Genomic DNA, 23,843 nt, shown 5'->3' on the forward strand with positions numbered 1-23,843 from the left:
TTAAAGATCATATTAAGGAAGAAGTAAATTCAGCAAATTTTGTCGCTATTATTCTTGACGAAACTTCAGATATAATGACGAACTCACAGCTCTCGACAGTTTTGCGTTTTGTTTATGAAGGTAAAGTTTACGAGCGGTTTTTTGGCTTTACAGACGTTAGCTCTGATAAAACAGCCGATGGCTTATTTTGCCACGTTGTAAATATAATTGAAGAATTTCAAATTCAAGAAAAATTAGTTGGACAGACTTATGATGGGGCGAGTGTAATGAGTGGGCATATTAATGGTTTGCAAGCCAAAGTACTCGAAGTTTATCCATTGGCCATTTTTACACACTGCTATACTCATATGTTGAATTTAACATTACAACAAGGTCTTTCCAATATAAAAGTGTGAAAATCATTCTTTCAAACTTTAAATGGATTGTCTGCATTCTTTTCTAAATCTTCCAAACGAATAAATGCTTTACAAGAGTTTGTAGGTAGAAGACTTCCTTCTGTTACACCTACAAGATGGAATTACACATCACGATTAAGTAACACAGTGCAAAAATACAGAAATGAATTTATGGACTTTTTTCGAGACGTCGTGAAAAATTGTGAACTATGGGACCCCGACACTGTAATAAAAGCACGAGGTTTTCTTAGCTTTTTGGAAGATTTTGAAACCAGAAAACTTCTCCACATATTTTCAAACCTTTTTGGACAAACTGATGTGTTATACAACATTTTACAATCCAAATCTTTTGACATATTATATTGCTGTAAGAAAGTTACCGAAATTTTGCAACAACTCAGACATGAACAGGAAAATAATTATGAAACATTATGGGATTCTTATGTAACGGAAGAAAATTATCCAAGACTGAGTAATGATTTGCTTGTTGAAGAAAAGCACGCGTTTAGCCAACTATTTAATACAATAGTTGATAATATATGTAAGCAAATTGAATACCGTTTTTCTTCAATGTCCAAATTGGAATATTTTCACCTTCTGGAGAAAGAAAAATATGAGCAATATAAAGGAAAATTTCCAAAGGAATTACTTACCAAACTGCAACAATTCTATGGAACATTATTTGATTATATAAGTTTAAAAAATGAGCTTGCTGTTCATTATCATTTACCTGAATTTGCAGAGAAATCTGTTCATGAGCTTGTACAATTTATGAACACAAATAATCTTGAGTCAGGTTTTCAGGAAATAGATAAATTAGGCAAACTAATATTAACTCTTCCAAGCAGTACTGCTTCAACAGAACGTTCATTTTCTGCTCTGAAACGAATTAATAATTGTTATCGAAGTACCCAAGGCCAAGAAAGGCTATGTGGCCTTAGCTTGATTTCAATAGAAAAAGGAATCCTTATGGATATTAAAAAGAAGAGCACTTTTTATGACAGCGTGATAGAAAAATTCATGATTAAAGAAAGAAGATTAGATTTTATATATAAATAATTATAATTTTATGTTTATTGGAAATTTGATATAATAATATTTTAGATTAGGTTTGATGTTTATTTATTTATTTATATATGGAAAAAAGCTGTAAGGCAGTTTAGGCATGCCAAAACCTCGGCTAATAAAAATGAAAAAATGTACGTTTTTTTTATTTTTTTATAGCACACCCAATATTAACACCCACCGTACGCCACTGGTGTAGTCTACATTTTTATCCAATTTTTTCTCTACAATATGACGCACAGCTACACAATGGTTTGAATTTTTAATTTTAACAAATAAATAGTAGAACTGAAAGCTTCAACAAATAAATACTAAAATCAAAAAAATCAGAACGAATCAAAAATAATATTTATAGCACAAAAAGTTGAGGGTTCAGTATTCGTACACTCGCTAGCTGCGGTACCTCACCACAGTGAGGGACCGACAGCTATTCATGAGAATGCAATAAATAAATTATTTATATTTCTTTATTATAACTATTTCGAGATTCATAACATTTGTAAAACACGAGGTAGATGTTTATAAAAATTAGCTGTCTTCTGTTTGGTCCTCTTCAATGATTTCTTCTTCTTCTTCTTCTATTTCGTCGATTTTTGAAACGCACGGAATCCGTAGTCCCATTTTCGCTAGACCTCTAAGAGCTCTTTTTCTGAACACCACTAATATCAAAAAGTATATCACTCCTAATAAGGTGTTCAACATGTCAGCGATAATCCTTTAAATAAAATAATCATTATACTACAATACTAAGCATGTTTACATGTTGGTAAATAAGTCAAAACTCACCACGTTACATATAGTGAGTCAAAAGAGAAACTGAATAATTCGAACAGCCAAATAAATCCGGTGATAAACGACAGTTTAATGTATAAGCAGAATCTAAATTATGAATAAAATTACATAATGAAATATTATATTTTGGCGGATTTGGATGTATTTTGATTAAGATATTTACTTGTATTTCATGCTCTTGAATTTGGTCGCATTGTTATTGTTGGTCTTATACCACAACGCTCTAGAAGCCACACAAAATAATACAAAGTTTGCAACCATAATTATAGCAATCGGTCCATAGAAGTATGCCCAAGATTCAATATCACCTGTAAAATATTATTTTTATTATGTAGTTGAGTTTATAAGATGTATTGGAGGTTGTTTGATGAATAATGCTGTTTTTAATAGTTGTTATGTAGTTAATTGTGAAAAAATTGTGAATATAATGTTTCTCGGTTGTATATAATATGACTGAAATTTGCAGAATTCGTTTGTTAAACAAAACAAAATATTGAAAAAGTACACCCTTTATTATTGTTAAACGCTTATCTCAAAAACAGGTGTGCGTCGCAAATTTTGTGTTACGTTTTTATTTGTTGTTTCCAGACGTCAGTTAAATAATTTGATCGCTGTTGATTTATTAATAATTATTTAATTTAAATGCAAATACACATAAAACAAACGATTTTTATGTGTAATAAATGATGTATTTTCATACATTAATTCAATAACAGTTGATCTTAATTCTGGTGATTTTAAAAAGCTGAAATGACGCTCCTGATTAAAAAGTATGCTAAATAATAAATTAAGCATTTTGACGCTTCACTGATCAGTAATTCGCGCTATGCATATTTTGTAAAATTCGAATAGTGACAACTATAAATAATTAAGAATCCTAGTCATAAAGTAGGCGCCATGGAACAGAAAGGATTTTCTCTTAGGACTCTGATGTAATTGGTCGTCCCACCGAAAAAGTGGCAGACAACAAACTCGTGGAAAGGACCATGGATATAAATACTCGAACGTGAGCAACCAGGAATAACTTCTCCTCAAACACTTCGTCTAAGAAATTCCACTCATCATTTCACATTAGACAGTTTATCTGAGAACCATCTCTCAAAGATTTTCTTTGACACTACTGGCATCCACCCTTGAACAATAAGTACCATACTTGCGAATATTGCAGAAACCGCTGCTTCTCTCTTCGTATATACTGATTAAGCTACACATCCAGAATCAAAGGCAAACCTACTTCAGGGACCCATGCAGTCTATGAACACACATTTCAGTTGCTGATAATATTAAATATATTAAAAAAAAATAACTCCCTGAGTAGATCAGAAAAGTGGTGACCTCGACGTGATTTGAACACACAAAAATTGAGTCAGATTAATAAACTTTTTCGATTTATGACGCCACCACTGGTTCGCCATGAAGATCCACGCTTCTGGCTCACGATGCTGGAGAGTCTTTTCCAGCAGGCGAATATAACCGTGAACACGATGAAATTTTGAAAGACGTGCCGTCTCAGATAGCAATGGAAGTCCGCGACATCATTAGCACCGAGTTTACTTGTCGAGTTAAAAATAAAATTATAAAAAAAATCTAGCAATTAGTTGTGCATGAAATTAATACTTGAATTTTCTGTAGCCTGTAAGATTTGAATATTGTTATATTTGTTGAAGATCTGAAACATTACGTTACACACTTAATCTTTAAAATCAGATTTAAATAGATTAAAAATATGTCAAGGGATCACATTTACAATATCATATAAAAAACAGCATTATTGAATCGAATGATCTACATGCGTAACTTACCATAAAACCAACAGTCTAATTCTCCAATTCTAGGCTTAATATGATATCCTTCTATGAAATTAGCAGTGAGAGTGATCACTAGCAATAGTAAAGGCATTCCCCAACCATACAGATTGTAATATAAAAACGTGCGCTTGTCTGCTTTATTGTAGTTTTTAAACCTAGGAAAGAAATTTATATTATGTTATATCACATATACTGTGATTTGTTGGTTCGTTGCTTACGTTACAGTCCTCATTATATCGATCGAGATTATGTTCATCCAAAAGAATGCCGCGAGTAACCAGTAATACATACCGAAACCTAAAATATCAATATTATATTAAAACCCATTATACGATAGCTGTTTTGCTTTTGAAACATACCTATTATGTAACACGCTACACCTTCTGTGTCAGTTCTTAAAATTCGTAATAATATTGTGTTCAAATATCCGAGAATGAAACTTCCGCATAAGCACACTATGCACAATCCTTGAAGATCTCTGTTGACGTCAGATTTATTTATTAAATACACAGAAACGCATGATGTGTTTAAATAATTTATTTAACCTCAAATCCGGAACGATTATGTAGACGATGAGAGTTAAAACCAATGCAATGATAGACATGAACAAAGTTAAAAGGGAGACTATGAACGAAAATGTGTTCGTAAAAACGTCGAAATCAACAACCGGAAAACACAGCACAATAACGCGCACGTTTGAATTGTGTGTTCCTGTTCCGTTATCCTTTTTCACTTTGTTACCAAAGCAGAATCTTGAAATACATAGAATCTTATTAATGTTGTTTAAATGCTCTCTGATCTAGTTTATAATTACACTCACCTTCCAGGACTCAGCTGGTGGAAGTCCTCTTCTTCTAACAAAGATTCGAATTCGAATTCAAACATTTCCGTCGAGCACTGCAGCACGCTTTTGTTTTGGGTCGGTACTTTTTCATCTTGGCATACGAAATCTATCATGGTGTTATTGTTGGGACAGCACTCAAAATTTTCTATTCGTGAATCCACCAAAGCATATTGCCACAACGCAAATAATGCGAAATGATGAAGTTTCATATCTGAAAAAATATTTAATAATTAGGCATAACCAGATTTTGCTGTGCAACGCGTATTTTTGATTTTAAAAAATATTTATAAAAATCTATAAGAATATTTATTTAGCCGCGTAGCGAATATTTTTCTATACTAATTTTACTCAATAAAATATCTGTGTAAATACCTAATCATCGTAACCACGACCATAATAAGGATGAACGTGACAAAAGAGTGACCATACAAAAGTCCGTTATATCCAGAGAAAAAAGGGGGACACAGAAATTACATGTTGTAATTACTCCCCGATGGATAGAAATGGGCGCGGAAACAATATATTATCGGACGACAAAAAGCACCGTAAAACCACATTATCCCGTTGCACAATTCGACCTGCGAAAGATGTCCATCAAATAATGTTACTTTCTAGAGGCGTGGACATATTTTGTGGGTCTAATAAAGGAGTGCATGGTTATGATACTTAAGACCTGTCTCCAAGGGACGAAGGGTCAGAGACATCGGTGCACAGCAAGAGGAACATCGCCAGATTACGAGCCATCAATTCCGGGTCTTACTGGATGCGGCAACACTCCTTAGGGTTAGAGACCTTAAATACCCAATTAACCGTTTTATATTTCATGTTAAAATAAAATCATATATTATAGTATTCGATCAAAATATTTATTTTCGTATTAATCGTTATTCACTGTTAATGTATCATATTTATTATCAAATAATAAAATATAATTATTTATTTTACGTATGTCGTTGGTTACGATGTTTATAAAACGTTGATGCAATCAATTGATTTTATAATATAATATAATATGAAGTCAAAGAACCTACAAGACACGTGTTTATCTGAAATGATTACCTTGAAACCAGTAGCTAGAAAAGCTCGATTTTTTTTAATATTTAATAACTTATATGCATGATACAACATTTAATTATAATGAATGTATTTAATTTTTAAAATGTGCTTTCTAATACCACTTTATTTTTGTCATAATTTTAGGTTTGACTTGACAAAGCTAAAACATAAAAAAATCTTTATAGCTAAAGATTTATGCTATACATTTATATATTTTTTATTGTATTAGTTTCTAATAATTTTACGCTAATTTTATTATTTTTTAATTTTTTCCCTATTTTACATTTTTTTTTGTATTTTTTATGTATATATTTAGTAATGTTAAGCTATTTGTATACATAAGTTTTATCGAAAAAAACATTAAATTATTATACCCGAAAAACGACCGATTTTCTTTTATTCAAACCGGCCGGCGGTTTTATCTTTGCTTTGGTGATCTAGTAATATGTTACTGATTTATGGCTCTTTTTCTTTTCTGATAATTTGAAAAGGTTTTTTTTTTATATCTTTTTTGTTAAGTGGCAACAGCTGTTATTGACAATTACACTATTATTATTCACAGCCGAAGGGGCTTAAAATTTTTGTTAAAACAATTGGAAAATATCAATTCTGTGCTAAGCTAGAAATTTTAAAGGAAAATTAAAGAGAAATTAAATAATCGAAAATGTCATTAATTAAATATTTGCAAAATCCAGAATCTTTCCCCAGTCAAAAAAATAATAACTAGTTATTCTTGTAAAGCAGAAATATGTAAAATAAGGAAAGAAATTATTCGTAGATTATTTAATGGCTCGACGAATACTAAGGACCCTCGCGATTCCATTAATTCATTAAAATCCATTGAAGAAATTAAAAATTTATCATTGGCGCAACAATTAGAGAAAGAAATTTCTTTCAGCCTTACAGAGAGTAGTGTAAGAAAACTCACATCTAACGGATTAATTGAGATAAATTCAAAATATTTGAATCGACGAACAAGAGAACAAATAATTTACAGCTGTTGTTATGAAAACCATTAAATCAAATGTTGAATCCTGCGGACCAAAACCATGAATTTTTCATAAAAATAACATTCCAGGTATGAAATGGTACTTGTTTTTTCCGCGAGGGCGACTTAGTGCTCGCCCACTTATTGCTGCCACGCCCAGTTACGGCGATCTGGCAATGTAATTGGGTTAGCCTGTTTTTTGTCATGTCATGTCGTCATTTTTATCAGAGATTAATCATCTATGAGCTTCATTAATTCGTTCATTGATTGAATTAAGCTTATTTTCAATATGCTTTCATTCAGATGAGAAGGAGCATCATCTATTAACAACACTGCTTTCTGTGGCAACCATTTACTTTTTAAAAAATCTCACTTCAGTAACTCATATGGTTTTGAACCAATCTTCGAATCTATCCATTCATGCTCTTTTTTGATTTTAATAATCAAAAGGATTTTTTTCATTTCAGTCCCCTTAAATATGGTGAACAGATGTCCTACTTTAACTACAAAAATGTTGCCCTCCTTTGTTCTCCTCGAAAAAAAGTTTACAAAATGCCGTTTTTAGCTCCCATAGCAATTTCTTTTCCTCAATTTTTTTTAGATATGACCTTTAAACAAAAAGTTTCTAAATGATCTTATTTTAATTCCCGCAAAAATTTCCAATATAGACTTTTTATTTTTAGTGTCGTTCTTTTACCATCTTATCTTAAATCATCTAGCTGTTTTGCTTTTCCAATCAGTCAAAATTAAATTTTATAAATTTACCCGTATTTTCATTAAAAAATTGAAAATATAGAATTAAAAAAATGGATTTATTTCAAGCACGGATAATCCGCATCCGGATAATCGAGAGTACACTGTAATTAAAAATAATAAGTAGAACAATATATTTTGAAGGACTTCTATTATAAAATTGTAGCTTTTCTTTTTATTATATGTTATAAATAAGGAATAATACTATTGTATTAATACTATAGTACTTCTGACGGTAATTGCTATCGAATTACTATGCGAAAAAAGGCGCCATAGTTTCTACAATCTAATACGCCCACATGTGGATATCAGTGACTTTTTGTAACTTTGATAATGACTAATCTGTTGTGATTGGCGTCCATTTATTTTTAATTAAAATAGTATTTTTACGCGATCCTGATAGGATCCATTGAATACATTTTACTACACTTTAAATAGCACGTAACTTCTCTAAATATAAAATATGTACTGGGATCTATATTTACAACTGTTAGCAATAATACATTAATTATTGATTGTTATGATTATTAGAGATAGTACACATTCATAACAAATGCAGATATTATGAAGAAATAAATAAGATAATAAATCTATGTTTTTATAACGAAAAAGAAATGCGCACGATTCGCAATAATTGATTTGTTAATTCGTATATAATATATCTATAAATAAAACTGACATCACTGGACTTATTTTGATAAAACTAAAATTAAAAATAATTGAGATTACGACCACACGTCACTGAAACAACCAAATTATAAAGTTATGGCTTCTCAGGTGAACAATATTGCGTTTGCACATATTTCTTAAATATTTATTTTGCTTCTAAGAAACTAGTTTTATCACTTCACAATTTATGCATATAATTGTTATTGATTCTGGACGTCACAATTAATATATACGGATCTATATAATAAATATTGATTTACGTACTAATCATGTCATATAAAACTTACTGGTATTACTTATGATCCTCTATTATTTGGTGATTTTATTAAGAGTAGTATTGTGTGCAATGGCTGTAAAACGACTGATAGTATTTTATTACTTTATCATATATTAGGCTACGTTATAATAATTATTATTTATTGACACGCACATTTATGCAAATTTGTGGGTAGTAATAATAATGAGATGAGATGATGTGCAGTCTATAGACAATATACATAGATATTAGTAATAAGCTATTCTATAACTACACTAAATATTGAACCGCATAAAAATTCCCAGAAATTTTATCTGAATACAAAGGCATTAATCTAAAAGCGTCTTTGCGGAATTCGCTCGTTTCATGTGTATAATATAATATGTAGTTTGGCAATTGCACAAATGCGAACTCGTAGATTTTATTGTTTTTAGATCGTAGGCGTTTGTTTATTGTTTATTCATTGCTCAACAATAGATCCAGTAACTCGTGTCCGTGGCAATGATTTCTTGAAACGATTTTTGTCAATTTCTAAATGATGTCAAGGCTTTAATCACATTAAAGGTTTCATTGACACTTGGTCTTAGATTGAAAAACATTGACCGTTAATTTATTTATATTTTTATAGCCTTCTGTGGCTAACGTCCGATACTGTTGCATCAGTAAAGGTCACTATGTAAAGCTCTGAAGTGATACAGGATGAGTGAAATACTTAAATAGATAAAAACAAATTTACACTTCTTCCGTGATAAAAAATCATTTTTGTGGACAAGAGTGGACAAATATATAGTAGACCCCCCAATAACACGGTATATTGAGAACGTGCTATTTGGGGACTAGATTTAATTTTTTGAAATACGTACGTATGAATGAGATATCATCCCTTTGGCTCGCTCACACATAAAGTAACACATCCCCAGTTACCGTGTTATTAGGGGGTCTACTGTACTTCACAGTCGAACCATATACAAGTGATTCAAATTTTAATTTTAAAAGATAACTCTTAATATACACATTGAGAAATAAAATGTATGTTCTAATGTCTTCTTTTTGATCTATCAAAATTTTGATATAGGCATGAGAGATAAAGATGCTTATATATTGTGTTATATTAACACGCGTTTATTCAATTTACAAGACTTATTAATTAATTTTAGTCGCATAAATCTGCGCATTACATTTATTTTTCGTGTGGATCTGCATCGTCAAATCTCAATTTGCCCCGAAGTTAGAGTTAACTCCTGATGACTTAGGATAACGACATTGTTAGTCCAAATCTGAAGATTGAAGTAGAAAGTCTGTTTTTTTTCCAGACTTCAAAGTTTAGGATCGCTAGAATATTTCTCATGTTGAAAGTTATTTTATTGTGGTGGCGTTCTTAGCCACCATACCGCCAATATTTAATGTTTAAAATTAAGAAGTGCCTTAGAGATAAAAAACACACGCCAAAAAATCTCTATTCTTAATCTCCTAATACGAAATAACATAACTTTTACCAATTAACGTTAAAATCGTTTGAAGAACAATAATTCGTGTATTTTATAAATCTTTATATACGACTCAATATATGGGTTATTTGGGAGGAACTTGAACCTCGTTCTTATCTCATTATATTTTTTTAGCTCTTCCAAATGTTATACACTTGAATATTTGCGTAAAACCTGCAACGGTGTTTTTATATACATAGTTTTCGCTATTGCTCGTGGTTTTGACTTAATGCTATTTCTTGAATAGGTCAGTGATCTCAAAAATACGCATTTATTCCTTATTTTAAAAAGTGCATATATACCTATATTAAGAGTGTTAATTGCGCAGGAAATAAAATTTCAGCGTCATATCGCTATTTTTTTGTTTTAATAATTTATTCTTGGTGACACATTTATGGCTTACTATCGCATTACATTACATTTATTTACGTCCATTTATGATGATTCGCTACAATTTTTTTCTCGGAATCATAGAGTTTTGAAACGGATAGTATTATATAAAATACATTTATAATGGGGAGTTTGTTATAACAAAAATAAATAGGATGGTGTCAGTAGAATCACTACGTAAAGGGTTTATTAATTAATTATTTTAATTTATATACGAGCATAGTGTTTTTTACGGAATTCTACATATTATTAAATTTACAACAGCTTTTTAATCATGTGAATCATATCCTTGTCTCCATCTTATAGAATCCAGTCATTTCTTAAGATCGAGCTGAACTCTAGATTTCAGACTTTGTAGCTGGCGTGAAGTGTTAAATTGCTGCTTCCTCGGTCTTCTAAGTTTCGATATTTGGAGTAGCTCCGCTTGATGCGAATTTGGATAAAATGTAAGTGTATACAGTAGCATATTTCGAAAGGTCTGATATACGCGTTTATGTATGTATATATTGGTCAAGATAGGAGAAGTTCTTTTGTATTTTATTGTCTGTTTTATCAGTCTTAAATTTAAATAGCCGAATATTGGTAGCATTTTGCGTTTTATTTTTTTTTCGTAGCAAATCAAAACGTATATTAGTTTTTTTTATTTTTCTTGACCGTATTAAAGCGAAACCGTGTAAAACGGGTATCGTGTAAATTTTGATTTTTTACTCTTTTAAAACGACATAAGGCGTTGAGAATATTAAAGGCGAACTCAGCAAATAAGTAATCACGAGTTTGTGAAATCAATTATTTTTTGGTGTTTTATTAGCTTTTAGAGATATATTCTATTCTATGTTATTTTTTGAGATTTGAGGTTTTTTTTTAATATGAGTAAATAACTCTGTTGAGTTCGCTCATATATTCTGTTTATTATGCTGGTGTCTTTTTTTCATGTTTTAAATGGCAATAACAGTTCATTATAAGTACATTACACGAATTTCCGTGATAGGTCTTTATCTACTTTTTAATACTTTATTTTAATAATGATTATAAACCTGATCCGGAAACGTTCTTATCGCTTAATTGTCGTTTTGATATGATTTTTCGTATATTTCGGCTGTATTATTATAATGTCAATTTTAATTTGATAAGAAGTAGGTTATAAATTATAAATAATCTATATAATAAAAAATATTTATTTTAATAATATGTATGTACAAAATAAAATATATCACTTAATTTAAGTATTTCGAGGTTGCCTAATATAACATATATGAGATTCTTAATTATGTATGTATATACAGAAAAAACTTATGTTTAATAGGATACGAAAACTTATCATAAAATCATTTGTTACATTTATCATATTTTAACATGGAAAAAATGATCGAGGCTATCCTAAAAGCGTTGGTAACACATTAGATAACCTAAATTTTCGTTGTGTAACACAATATATAAATAACATTAACACTCATGTATAATATATACAAAATGTTGCACTAGATTGTTTTAAATTAGGGCATGACTGTCATGGCTGGTTGGTGTTCTTCTCCGATGATCTCGTCGCATTCTTCCTCTATATCGTTATTTCTTGATGCGTATGGAATAGGTAGACCTAATGCTGCCAGACCTCTCAGAGCCCTTCTTCTAAATACTATTAAGATCAGAAGGTATATCACTCCTTGTAATGCGTTGAAGAAATCAGTAATCAACCTTAAAAACGAACAATTATATTGTTAGTGTATTATTTATTATAAATGCGCACGAATATACGATTCTTAATAAACTTACCATGCTACATTTTTAATGTCTACTGCGAAACTGATCAATTCAAACACCCAAGAAATTCCAGTGATTAAGAATAGTTTTATGTATAGGCAAAATCTGAATAAAAGTAAATAAATAAATTATTAATTCTCATAAAATGGTATATATGGATGTTTTGTTTAGATGTTTACTTGTATTTCATGCTCTTTAGTTTTGTAACGTTTTCATAACTGGTTGTGTACCACAAAGCTCTAGAAGTAATGCCAAATAGTAAGATGTTCGCGGCTAGGAGGCCAGCGATCGGTCCGTAGAAAAAAGCCCAAGTTTCAACCTTTCCTGTGAACCAACAGGCCTTTCCAATATCAGGTCTGAGATGTTCCCCTTCTTTGAAATTCGCAAATAGGGTGATCACTAATAAGATTAAAGGCATTCCCCAGCCGTACAGATTGTAGTATAAGAATATGCGCTTGTCCGGTATGCTAGAGTTTCTAAATCTGAAGTTGGGTTTAAAATTATTATTACTTACATTACATTATAATATTTGGCTAAATTAAAATCACTTACACAACACTCTTCATCATGTTGATCGATATGATGTTCATCCAAAAAAATGCTGCCATTAGCCAGTAATACATGCCAAAAGCTGAAATTTCATATGTTTGATTTATCATGTTTTTAAAGGAATATGCTGTGTTTTTTAATATAATATATACCTATTACATAGCATCTTGCGCTTCCTCCTTGCGTTTCAAGAGTTTGAGCCAATGCCAGATGCAGAAACCCAAGAGTCAAACTTCCGCACAAACACATCGTGCATAATCCTTGAAGATCTCTGTTGATTGTGCGATTTTTGATTAAACATATGATTAAACATTAGCCATAGTAAATATAGTAATGATTGATTAACCTCAAATCTGGAACGACGATGTAGACTAGAAGAGTCAGCGCTAAGCAGCTGACAGAGATGATCAGCAATATAGGCAAAACAGTGAAAGATTCGTTTGTGCCGTTTTCAGATTGCTCTGGAAAGCAGACCAAAGCTATGCGCACCTTTGTTTGAACCATGTCAGTTTTGTTGTCTACTGTTAATTCCATTCTATTTGATACACAGAATCTAGAATTGTATAGGATTTTTGTTAATTATTTTTACACGATTTTTTCCCATATGTTTACTTCTTGACTATACTCACTTTTCAGGATCTACGTATGACGCTGTTGTGCCATTGCCTACTACCAGATACTGGAATTTGTTAATGAAGAATGTTTCTTCAGTATCTATTGAAGGATCAATGAGAAACATTCCATGCTCGCATTCTAGTAGCACCCTATTATTTTTTTCAGTACTGGTTGGATTTAAATTATGCGTTTTATGTTCATCCTGGCATCTGTTACCTATTATGAGGTTGTCGCCAGAGCAGCACGCCTTTTCTACCTCTAAACTCGGCGAGGCGAAATGCCATAGTAGAAATAATAAAAAATGATGTGCTTTCATTCTCTGCGAATGTTCTAAAACAATAAAATGAAATATTTGTTTATATTTATAATGGATTTTTTTTAGTTTCTATATGAATTAAAAAAAAAAAACACAGTTCAACAACACAGTTAGTCAACCCCCCCTCCCCAAATGATGTACTGCGTTTTATTTTATTTGTTTAAATTATTAATTACACAAGCAGTCACATAAAATAATTTATAAAAATATTTTTTAACTGCCGAAATTTCAGAAATTACTCATATTTTTTAATTATAGTAATATTTTTTAGCATACCGAGTGTAGTTGCTGCAACTCATTGCTAATAATAAATACCACATCAACAGCTATTAAATACATCTTTTCGGTAGCAGGAGTAATTACAATGAAATTTTAAATTTATTTAATATTTAAATATTTTATCTAATAGTTGAAAACAATGAATATTTGAAAAAACTAATTATAATAAAAACAATCTGAAACATATTGATAGCAGGCGCGTACGGTGAGATACATTCTCTTTCGCTCGCTCGCGTATTAAGTCGGTAAGAAAAAGTGGGCGTGTGGAACGCATGTACGCGCCTGATTGATAGTAAGATTTTTATTTAATTTCTGATTCCTTATTATAATTTTTGTAAATTAAATTGAAAAGAAATTCGTAAATTAGTTGTTTACGCATTTTCTGACAATAAATGCTCTTACTATAATTTAATTAAATATGTTATTTTTTGTGGTTTAGTAATTTTAAATATTACATTTTGAAAAATGAAAAATGAAGTAAAATCAATGTACAATATTTTTTTCAAATTTCAGTTCCCTAGGTTTTGAATTATTCAAAAATTTCAGAAGAAAAAATAAATTATTCTTCATTTAATAACTACTCCGATTCCAAATCATTCATAATTGCATCCACATAAAAAATAAATTTATAGCTGTAAAATAATTTGAAAAGTGCAATTAGCAAAAATTTTAAGGATGTATTCAGAATAATCCTATATTAAAAATCTGTTTTAGTTAAGAAATCGGTTGACTATTGTGGTGGTAAAGTAGTTTTCTGCTTTAAACAGTAAATATTTAACGAAATCTTAACATCATAGTACAAAAAAAGTTTCGTCCTTGTCTCTCGCTTTTAACCAATAAGCGACACAAAATGAAGATTATCCATGTACATAAAATTAAATAAGTTTTTTGTTGTAATGCTTAGTAAAAAACAATAAGCGATTTTGGTTATTAAAATATTCTCGCTGCGCGGTCTAGTTTATCTAGTTTTTATTAATTTGTGACGCACGCTTGTTTTTGAGATAAGCGTTAAACAATAATAAAAAATGGACTTTAAAACATTTTGTTTTGTTTAACGAGCGAATTCTGTGAATTTCAGTCATTGTGAACACCGCTGATAAACATTCTATTCACAAATGTTTTTCTAAAGCGTAAAAGCAATTTTTTTAAATATGCTTTTATCTATCGATAATTACTTGTTTTATGAATTTCATTTTATCGAAATACTATGATAGTCATATTTTAGGTTATGTCATATATGCTGTGTATACATTTTCAATTTAAAAATATTCAAATTCCATTGAAGAAAAGAATGAGTTAGTATTTTTCTAAATACAATTTAATTTTATATTAAATAGTATGAATCGTTTTTAACATTTTAATTGTCATCTACTTTTTTTATATGTATGTATCATGAATTAAAGAAATAGTTAAAATGTCTTGAAATAAATATTTATATCAGTTAACACGTTCTCGTATTCATTTAAAAAAGTGCTATTTCACTTTACTTAAATTCTAAAATTATTAAACAATTTACAATATTAATACTATTTAATATTTGGTCAAGCAATAATTTGCTGATAAACTAAATTTATTTTATTAATATTATAGTATTTTTTTAAATGAGGTATATTATAATTATAAAATAAAAGTTTTAAACCTTTTTGTACATTAGGTATGAGATAGTCTTTGTTTTAAAATAGTTTCTTTATCGCGAAATACTATACGTGTATTTCAGTATCGCTTTGTAAATCTGCGGTTTTCTTTAACATCACGTAATTAGCACATCTTGATTGGTCAGGCTATGTTTTACTTAATCTAACATGATTTTAAATGTATATTGCTTATCTATTGGAAAGCCGGATCACTTACACAAAGTTAACGGTGTTCAATCAACGGCGATAAAAGTTAAACTAAACACTAGTGTTGAAATGTGTTTTGAACCTTTAGAAAGTTTCGAGGGTGCTTAATTTCTATTTATTGCCAAATTTACAGCCAAATTTATAATTGCATACTCAATATTTGATTTTGAAAATATGTTCTGAATCACCATTGTCAATATTCTGGATGATTTCACGCGAATTTGGGTCAAGTTTAAATTCGCAAATTAAATGGAACAAATGACAGACAGGTCTGGTGGCAATTGGTATCAATTTCCGATGAGAGAATTGACGCCATGGTTTTTACAATCCAATACGCCCACAGTCAATATTTTGGAAATCAGAGAATTTACTAGATTATTGTTTGTAAACGTCATTCTGTATAATTATCGCAGTTGTCGAATTAACGTTGGCCAATAATTAAAAAATTGTATGATAATATTTAGTCGGCGTACAAATAAAATTATCAATGAACAAATACATATATATAAATATATAAAAAATATATTAATAATATATTTAACATTGCGTATAACATTATTTTATATGATATTGTAATTGATATTTTGGTTAAAGACTCACTGTTTGTTCGGATATTGGGAGCACTTTCCACCACAATGGTTCGAATACGACTGTTTGTGTTTGTTACAAAAGAGTACTATAATATGAATATAATACGTACACTCATACAATCGTGGGTGTGTTATTAATTCATATTCTTGCTATAAAATACTTATCGTATTTCTAAAAAAAAGCGCGTTATTGTTATTTTACCGAAAATCTTTTGATTAATAATAATGTTAACGTAACATATTTTTAGTTCATACAGAGATTATTGATCTTTATGTGAAAGTCCAGAACCATCATCAGACAAATCACATTTGACTACTTTTGAATAAATATATTAAAATAATAACATTAAATATAAGTTACCGAAAGTTAGAATAAAACTAAATTTTTTGGATTTTTTTTTGTTGATAAAAACAATCTAGATACTAACCAGTCTACGTCATCAAGATAAAGATTCGTCATCAAATCAATTAAATTCCATAAAGCTATAGAATAGATTCTAGATGTAAATGACAACTTTAAAATTGTATTTCTAAATACTAAATGTTAAATTTGACTGATTTTTCAAGGTTAGTCTCATTTGCGTATGTATAGCGAAGAAAGTCTAAAGATTAACATGACTGATATATTTAACTTACCAAAATAGCATCAGGCACAGGTCATGTATCAATACAGGTTCAAGAACGAGCGAATAATTTTAAGGATCGTTTGAAATAATTCTCGAAATTACTTTTAATTTAATTTTCGTTTAATTCCATTAAACAAAAGGAACAATAGAAAATATAATAAAAAAAAAACAAAGCAAAAATAATTAAACAGTCAATCATATTTTTATTATGAATTTCTAATAAAATAGGATGCAACTTGTTCTCTTGGTTAAAATTATGCCATTGTCAATTTTAAAACACAATTTTTTTTAATATCAGAATGTAGAGTGAAAATTTGCATAAGATGAAATATTCGAATATATTCGTTTTTATTTGGGTTTTTACCGATATTAATTTATTTAATTAGTTAGTGCAAAAAATAAATCAATTGTCTGTAAAATATTATTTAATTAAAAAATAATTAATTAGTGCGAATTACTGATAAGTGAGTTTTTGACATTTTTAGCATTTTATATACATCATTTACTGTATATACAATAGCTAATAATGTTTAGAACGATTTTGATATACATAAAGATTGGATCCGTATCGGCATTTGTTTTGTGCGGATTTGCATATAAATTAAACATAAAAATAAATAACCGCGATCGAATTATTGAACTGATGAAATAAAATCTTTGCGTCTTGAAACAAAAAATACAAAAATGTGAGTCGAACTTGACAAAAATATGCGACGCACACCTGTTTTTGAGATAAGCGTTTTGTTTTGTTCAACGAACTAGTTCTGCGAATTTCGGTCATAGTAGATACCGCCGATAAATATTCTATTCACAAAATAAAGGCGCATAAATGACCATGGATTTTGGAGGGCACTAGTCACTCGAGTATATTGCGAGAAAAAACGACTACATGTGTTGCTCAAGTATATTTAAAGATTTTTTAAAATAGTATAAATGAATATTTGATTGATGTGCACCAACACAGGTATCAACTAATTAAAAAAAAGCTTTCTCGAATTCGTATATTATATTTCAATGTTTTTGCTTAGCTCTTATCGCAGCACAATTGAAAAACGCACTTAAGTTGCATACTGTTCGAAATTGGAACGTGCACATTCTTATCATCAATCATAATTATAAATAAAAAAAGTATGCTGGATTTTCCTAAATACAACTCGACATTTACGCACATAACGCCTGCTATTTTGTGGTTTGTTAAATGTAAAAAAAAAATATATCACCCAAAGTGCGAATTGTTATTGTGGCTTAATTAAGTGTAACAACGAAGAGGTTAAAATACATTGATCCTTGCAAATATGCGGTTAAATGTTATTGATTAGGATATATATTTTTTGGTTGCGTTTTAATATTTTTTTTATTACAAATCTGATCAACACGATGGCCATTATACAATTAAACATTAAAAAAACAGGTATGATGTACACCCAAAATGGATAAGTACAATCCCATAAATATTCTAGTTCCTCATAACTATCGCATACACTTTAGACCCTAAAACATCCTTGTGTTTGGTAAGCTCGTTAATAAGTTAGATAGCTCATGCAAGGAAACCGTTTTCAAGCGCTGATGTTCTGGCCGCAACGGGTAAGAATAAGGGACGCGAAAAAGGGAAGCTAAAAATCGCTGAGCATTGCCAGTAGATGTTACGTCGAAAATGCAATGAATTGTATCGCAATCTCAATATCTATCTCATCAAAGAGGAACAAGGATACAAATACGGACACGACCCATTCTCCCTCTTGTAGAGATATCTCAGAATTTTTCAACATTTCCGACTACTTTTCCATCTGGAACAGTCGCTTTCCAATTCACGTCAATCTTAGTCCAGCTGATATATGTATGTATATTTCGGATATCAAAAAAACACATTTCCTTTAACCCCAACTTTCTAATAGCTTAATCACTGTACTATAAATTTGAAGGGATGTATATGAATAATGTGAGAATTTGCAGTTCCTTTTAATTAGCAATGTCTTTGTGCTGGTGTTTATTATAAGAATTAATATTAATCATTATTGCGGAAGAATGAGACACCAAATGCGTTATTTAACATACGCAAGTTCGATAGTTTTTAGTTCATTAAATGCGTCACTTCCTCGGCTATTTCCAAGCTTGCGGAAAATTGCGGAAATTTAAAATCACATCAAAGTAAAACTTTACACGAGGGCGCATATTACCACACGTTCTTGGAACAATATAAGCGTGAAGAGCGCGTATAAATCTTAAATTATGGCTCATGCTATATTTATATTACTCCTAATGCACTTTGTATGTATATTAATTAGTTATTACACTATAATAGAACACCGCAGTAAATTTATAAGTGACTGAATGACGCTATTCTGTTGTCTCATCCGATCAAGGACTATATTATTCATAATTTTCATTGGAAAAACACTTTAAATTATTTACATAATATAGATTTATATGATATATCACCCCACATCGATACTACTATTTCTTAGACTGTGCGATGACGTATAATACTAAGTGTTATCTGATAACAAGATATAATGTGACGTTCGGAACGTAGCGTACTATATTATAATATAATAATAATAATAATATATAGAACGTCAATTCAGTTACGCATCGTGGAAAAATAAATAAATATACTCGTTCTTAAAGTCGGAATATATGAATTTCAAAATTTGCTTTTTGTTCGTAATTATCATATGTGTATAAATACTATAAGCATCGATGTTTTTAGTGTTAACGATGCATTCACTCTTATAAACCAGTCCATGAAATGTTAGTAGCAATAAGTATTTACGGTTTGAGGTTTATATATAGATCGTTACAAGTTGAAAATATTTTTTTGGGATTTTTATATAAAACATTTGAAAATACATATTCTTCGTTTCATTTAACAGTCACTTTCATGATTTTTTTATAGCCAGAAGAAATATTTCATAAAATTGAAATTAAGTTTTCAGTATATAATTTTGTTAATTTTTATTCATAAATAAGGTGGTAATAAATAATATTGAACATTTGAATAGATTAAAAAAATATAGTTTGTAAAAACGATTGGAAGTATTTCTAAAGTTCTCAATTTGAAGAATTTTAATAATATCTCAGGATTTTAATTATTTAAAAATTTCTGATATAAATAAATTTAGTTAATCTGCATCTTGGATAGAATTATAAATAATTTGGCTGCTTTCAAAGCATATGTTTGTATTTGTAATCAACTTATAAAGTGCATATGTTTCTCGAATACCGACTTGACCATTTGTTTTTAATTCGATAATCGTTGTGACATTCATTAACGGTTGCATAAAAACCGTGAACAAGCCAAAAAGGTCGGTGCCAAATACAAGTGATAGGGTAGGTGCATATTTCTGCCAAACATGTGTACTTAAACAGTTATTAAGCATCCCCGGATTTGTATTTTATATAATAAGAACGTTGTTAAATTTTATTTTTTTACCGTTACGCAGTTACAATCCAATAAGATCTTTATCAAACAATAACAAATAAATTATCTGTGACACAGCTTTACATTTTAGGCATTTTGCATACAAGTATGTTTAAAACATATACTATTTCAACTAGTATAACTTTTATATTGTTCATATAATTTTCTTTATGGCCACTGCGGTTCTCCAGCTCCTGTACGAGCCGCCTCTGCGTTTGTTAAAATTGTATAGCTAATATTTTTATTGCGATTTAAAGTAAATTTACTCGTAAAAAAATAAGCTTCCTTCAAACTGCGTCATTAAAATTTGCATGTTGAACTTTAATAACGGGCAATGGTAATTGCGCCGTTTTCATAGCACGCCATATTTTTTATTGCTGAAAAAAGTTCCTGTTGTTGTTTTTATTTATTTCATTTTACGAATAAAATGTCGATATGGAAATTTATTTGCGCGGTCTGTGGTCAGAGCTTTGCTCAAAGACGCAATAGAATACAATCATTGATTTTTTTTATAACTTATATGATTAATGTATTTCATTTTTGTGGCACTCATATACAATACTTGTATTGTAATATATTTATATCAGCTTTGTTTTTTGGATTAGATATTCCTACAAGATAATTAAAGCATATGTCTGTTTAAATACAATGCTTATAAGAGGCAATGTGCGATAAACAATGCGTTTTATCCAGCTCAAAATTACTATTGTTCTTCATACCCCTTCGTTAACGATCACCGAAACTGGTCATCCGGCAGTTTCACTTTAAAGGTGTAAAAATACTTTGGGTGTCTAAAAAGCAATGAATTTAGCACACCAATTTGCCTGAGCTGGCTCGAATCAGCAATATAAAAAACGCGATACTTGGTCACAGAGAGGCAGAGAAGAGCAGATGTAGAAAGACGCTCTAGAGCAGTACAAGTTACATCAGCGGATAGTCCAGCATAATCACAAGATCATATCGCGATGTATTACAGCCGACAATAATTCAACTCGACACTCGGTATTTTATATATGCTTAATAAAATATACTGTTACCAACTTTTTCGGCGTCTATTTTGCGCCACATTTATTTGCATTATTTTGCAACTCGTTCAAAAAATTGAAAACATCATATTGATGTTTATAATTATGAAACGGTTACAGAAAAATTAAACCATCAAGCACTACATGAGTGCCGAAATATAGAACAGGTTCAAGATTTATATATAAATGGAATCGTTTGTAGTTAAAAAATAAATATATTTATATTTAAAAAATAAATAACTAGAAAACATTTTATTCAACATGTTACCCATCCATTTTATAATAATTACTATTTGTGATGTCCCAGACACATGGGATTTAAACCCAGGACTTTCAGTCATTGAATATACACTGGTCTATCGTGCTGGTCATAATAATAAAAAATAAAATAATCAAAACACTCATGGATGCGCTTTTGATGTATTGTTTGTTGTGCATATGTTAGAAAAAGCACGCCTAAGTGTAAATCAAACAATACAACGTGCCTAACCGGATGGAGTATATATTGAAGAGCTTAAAGTATGCTAGACGCACATACGTGTAACATATATATAGTACAAGTTATTTAAAATTTGCCTTACGTAAATACTATATTTATGTAATTTTTTTTTAGATTTCCAAAATCTCTGATTTCTATATCGCCACAAAATTTCGATAGCACGATGTGATACGATTTGCATTATTGATGAGTATATAATAAATGCAACTATTAATATATTGTATGACATGTACGAAAAACGACGACGGCATACCATAGTATTAGAATCGTTTGAATTAAATAAATGATTTTATTTATTTTTGCTCAAAACAAAACATTTTTTAATTTATATAATTCGTTAATATAATTAGTTAAAATGTAGATACTTATAAAAAACTAAAACACATGTACAAATTTAATTATATTGTATTTTTGTACAAACATGTGTATTTTTTAAACATAAACTTATTTATAAGTTTAATTATCTTAATGGTTCTAAAAAGCTTTGTAATATAAATGCGATATCTTTGTGCATAGATCATATGATTTATAGATACTTTTTTGTGTAATTGCTCAATTATTAATGATTTATCATTTATCTGCATTGTCTTTTATCATGATAAGAATTAATAATTGTTGGATGGTTTATTGTCAATATTAAGATTAGAAATTATATGTACATATTTTGTAATTATACTATGAATTGATTTAGAGATTATTATTATCTAAATATCGCAAGTGATAAATACATTTGACTAAGTAAAGCATATTTTATTTACAATTAAAATGTTTTATTATTATATTATATATCTTATTTTTTGTAAAAATATTGCTGTCTCTTTGTTACCATAACAAAAATGTATCGATAAGTTGTTCCTTACTGTTGCTACTATTTACATGTACATTGCTTTTTTATGGAAATATAATGTTAATAATAACATAGTGATTCATATAATATGATATGTTTATATATAAAATTAATTATTTTGATAAAATTACTTTAATTGAATATAGTAAATTAGCCTAGAATCTTAGTAATTCAAAGTCGACCATTAACGACATTCTAAACAATTATAACATGTCTCCAATTAACCGAATGCGGACACATACCTACACATAGTGTAGGATCAAGGATTCTTCAGACTATACCCGTCCATGGGAATATCGAAGTATCAGCCGGAGTTCGTTGAACTTATCCGTTTTACGAGAAAGCTCAAAAGTATCTTTTTTTAACTTCTCGTGAGAGATTAATTTTTATTTTTAACTACTTACGATGTTCTCATAAAAAATATTCTAAGAATTACTATGGCATAAGACCGAAGACAAAATTTAGCAATTTCGTGCTAACAAAACGATATGCAAATTAGATTAGCTGAGTGTGCAAAAACTAAAATCACAACGAGATTTATAGTCGCTGCGATCATCGACCAATATAAGATATGTACCTACTCACTTTATTAGAAATAATAATGATTTTCTATGATATTTCATATATAAATAAAGTCGTTATTTAACTGTGATTTTTCATCGAAATGTTGATGTTTTTTGGAATATATCAGATACTAATTAAAGCAATCAAATTACCAATGATTCATAATTATCAATTGCATTGAACGCTCATTCATAAAAAAATACACTCACCTGTCGTTGATAAGGAATCCGAATTGTTTACTAAATTTTATCAATATTTCAAGTGTTTCATTTACACTGCGTACATTTGATAGTATATTTATGTTTATTGTGTAATAAATCTATGTTTATTTATTTGATAGTATTTTTACAGTGCCGCTCGAGAGGTGTTTACTGGTAAAGAGTACGATCACTACTGGTAGTATATTCGCT

At 29.6% G+C, this 23,843-nt stretch overlaps 2 protein-coding genes across 4 annotated transcripts in view; one reads left to right on the plus strand and one right to left on the minus strand.

Annotated features, from left to right (window-relative positions):
• The window catches only part of LOC148233374 (RNA helicase aquarius), an 84,736-nt gene that overhangs the window by 50,610 nt on the left and 10,283 nt on the right, over window positions 1-23,843 (plus strand). The window lies entirely within an intron of this gene.
• Window positions 1,917-23,783, minus strand: LOC148233381 (uncharacterized). The gene is made up of 16 exons (XM_088190648.1): window positions 23,643-23,783; window positions 13,440-13,755; window positions 13,157-13,363; window positions 12,963-13,081; window positions 12,814-12,892; window positions 12,441-12,743; window positions 12,274-12,366; window positions 11,999-12,195; window positions 4,881-5,115; window positions 4,606-4,812; window positions 4,420-4,538; window positions 4,279-4,357; window positions 4,055-4,215; window positions 2,416-2,560; window positions 2,247-2,339; window positions 1,917-2,175 (listed from the first exon to the last, which is right to left on the minus strand). Exons 2-16 carry the CDS (start codon window positions 13,739-13,741, stop codon window positions 1,989-1,991), a joined length of 2,526 nt encoding a protein of 841 aa, XP_088046774.1. The 5' UTR covers window positions 13,742-13,755; window positions 23,643-23,783; the 3' UTR covers window positions 1,917-1,988.

The sequence above is a fragment of the Plectrocnemia conspersa genome, unplaced genomic scaffold, assembly GCF_051122295.1.
Source record: "Plectrocnemia conspersa isolate PC_06_02 unplaced genomic scaffold, ASM5112229v1 ptg000008l, whole genome shotgun sequence".
NCBI classification, from domain to species: Eukaryota; Metazoa; Arthropoda; class Insecta; order Trichoptera; family Polycentropodidae; genus Plectrocnemia; species Plectrocnemia conspersa.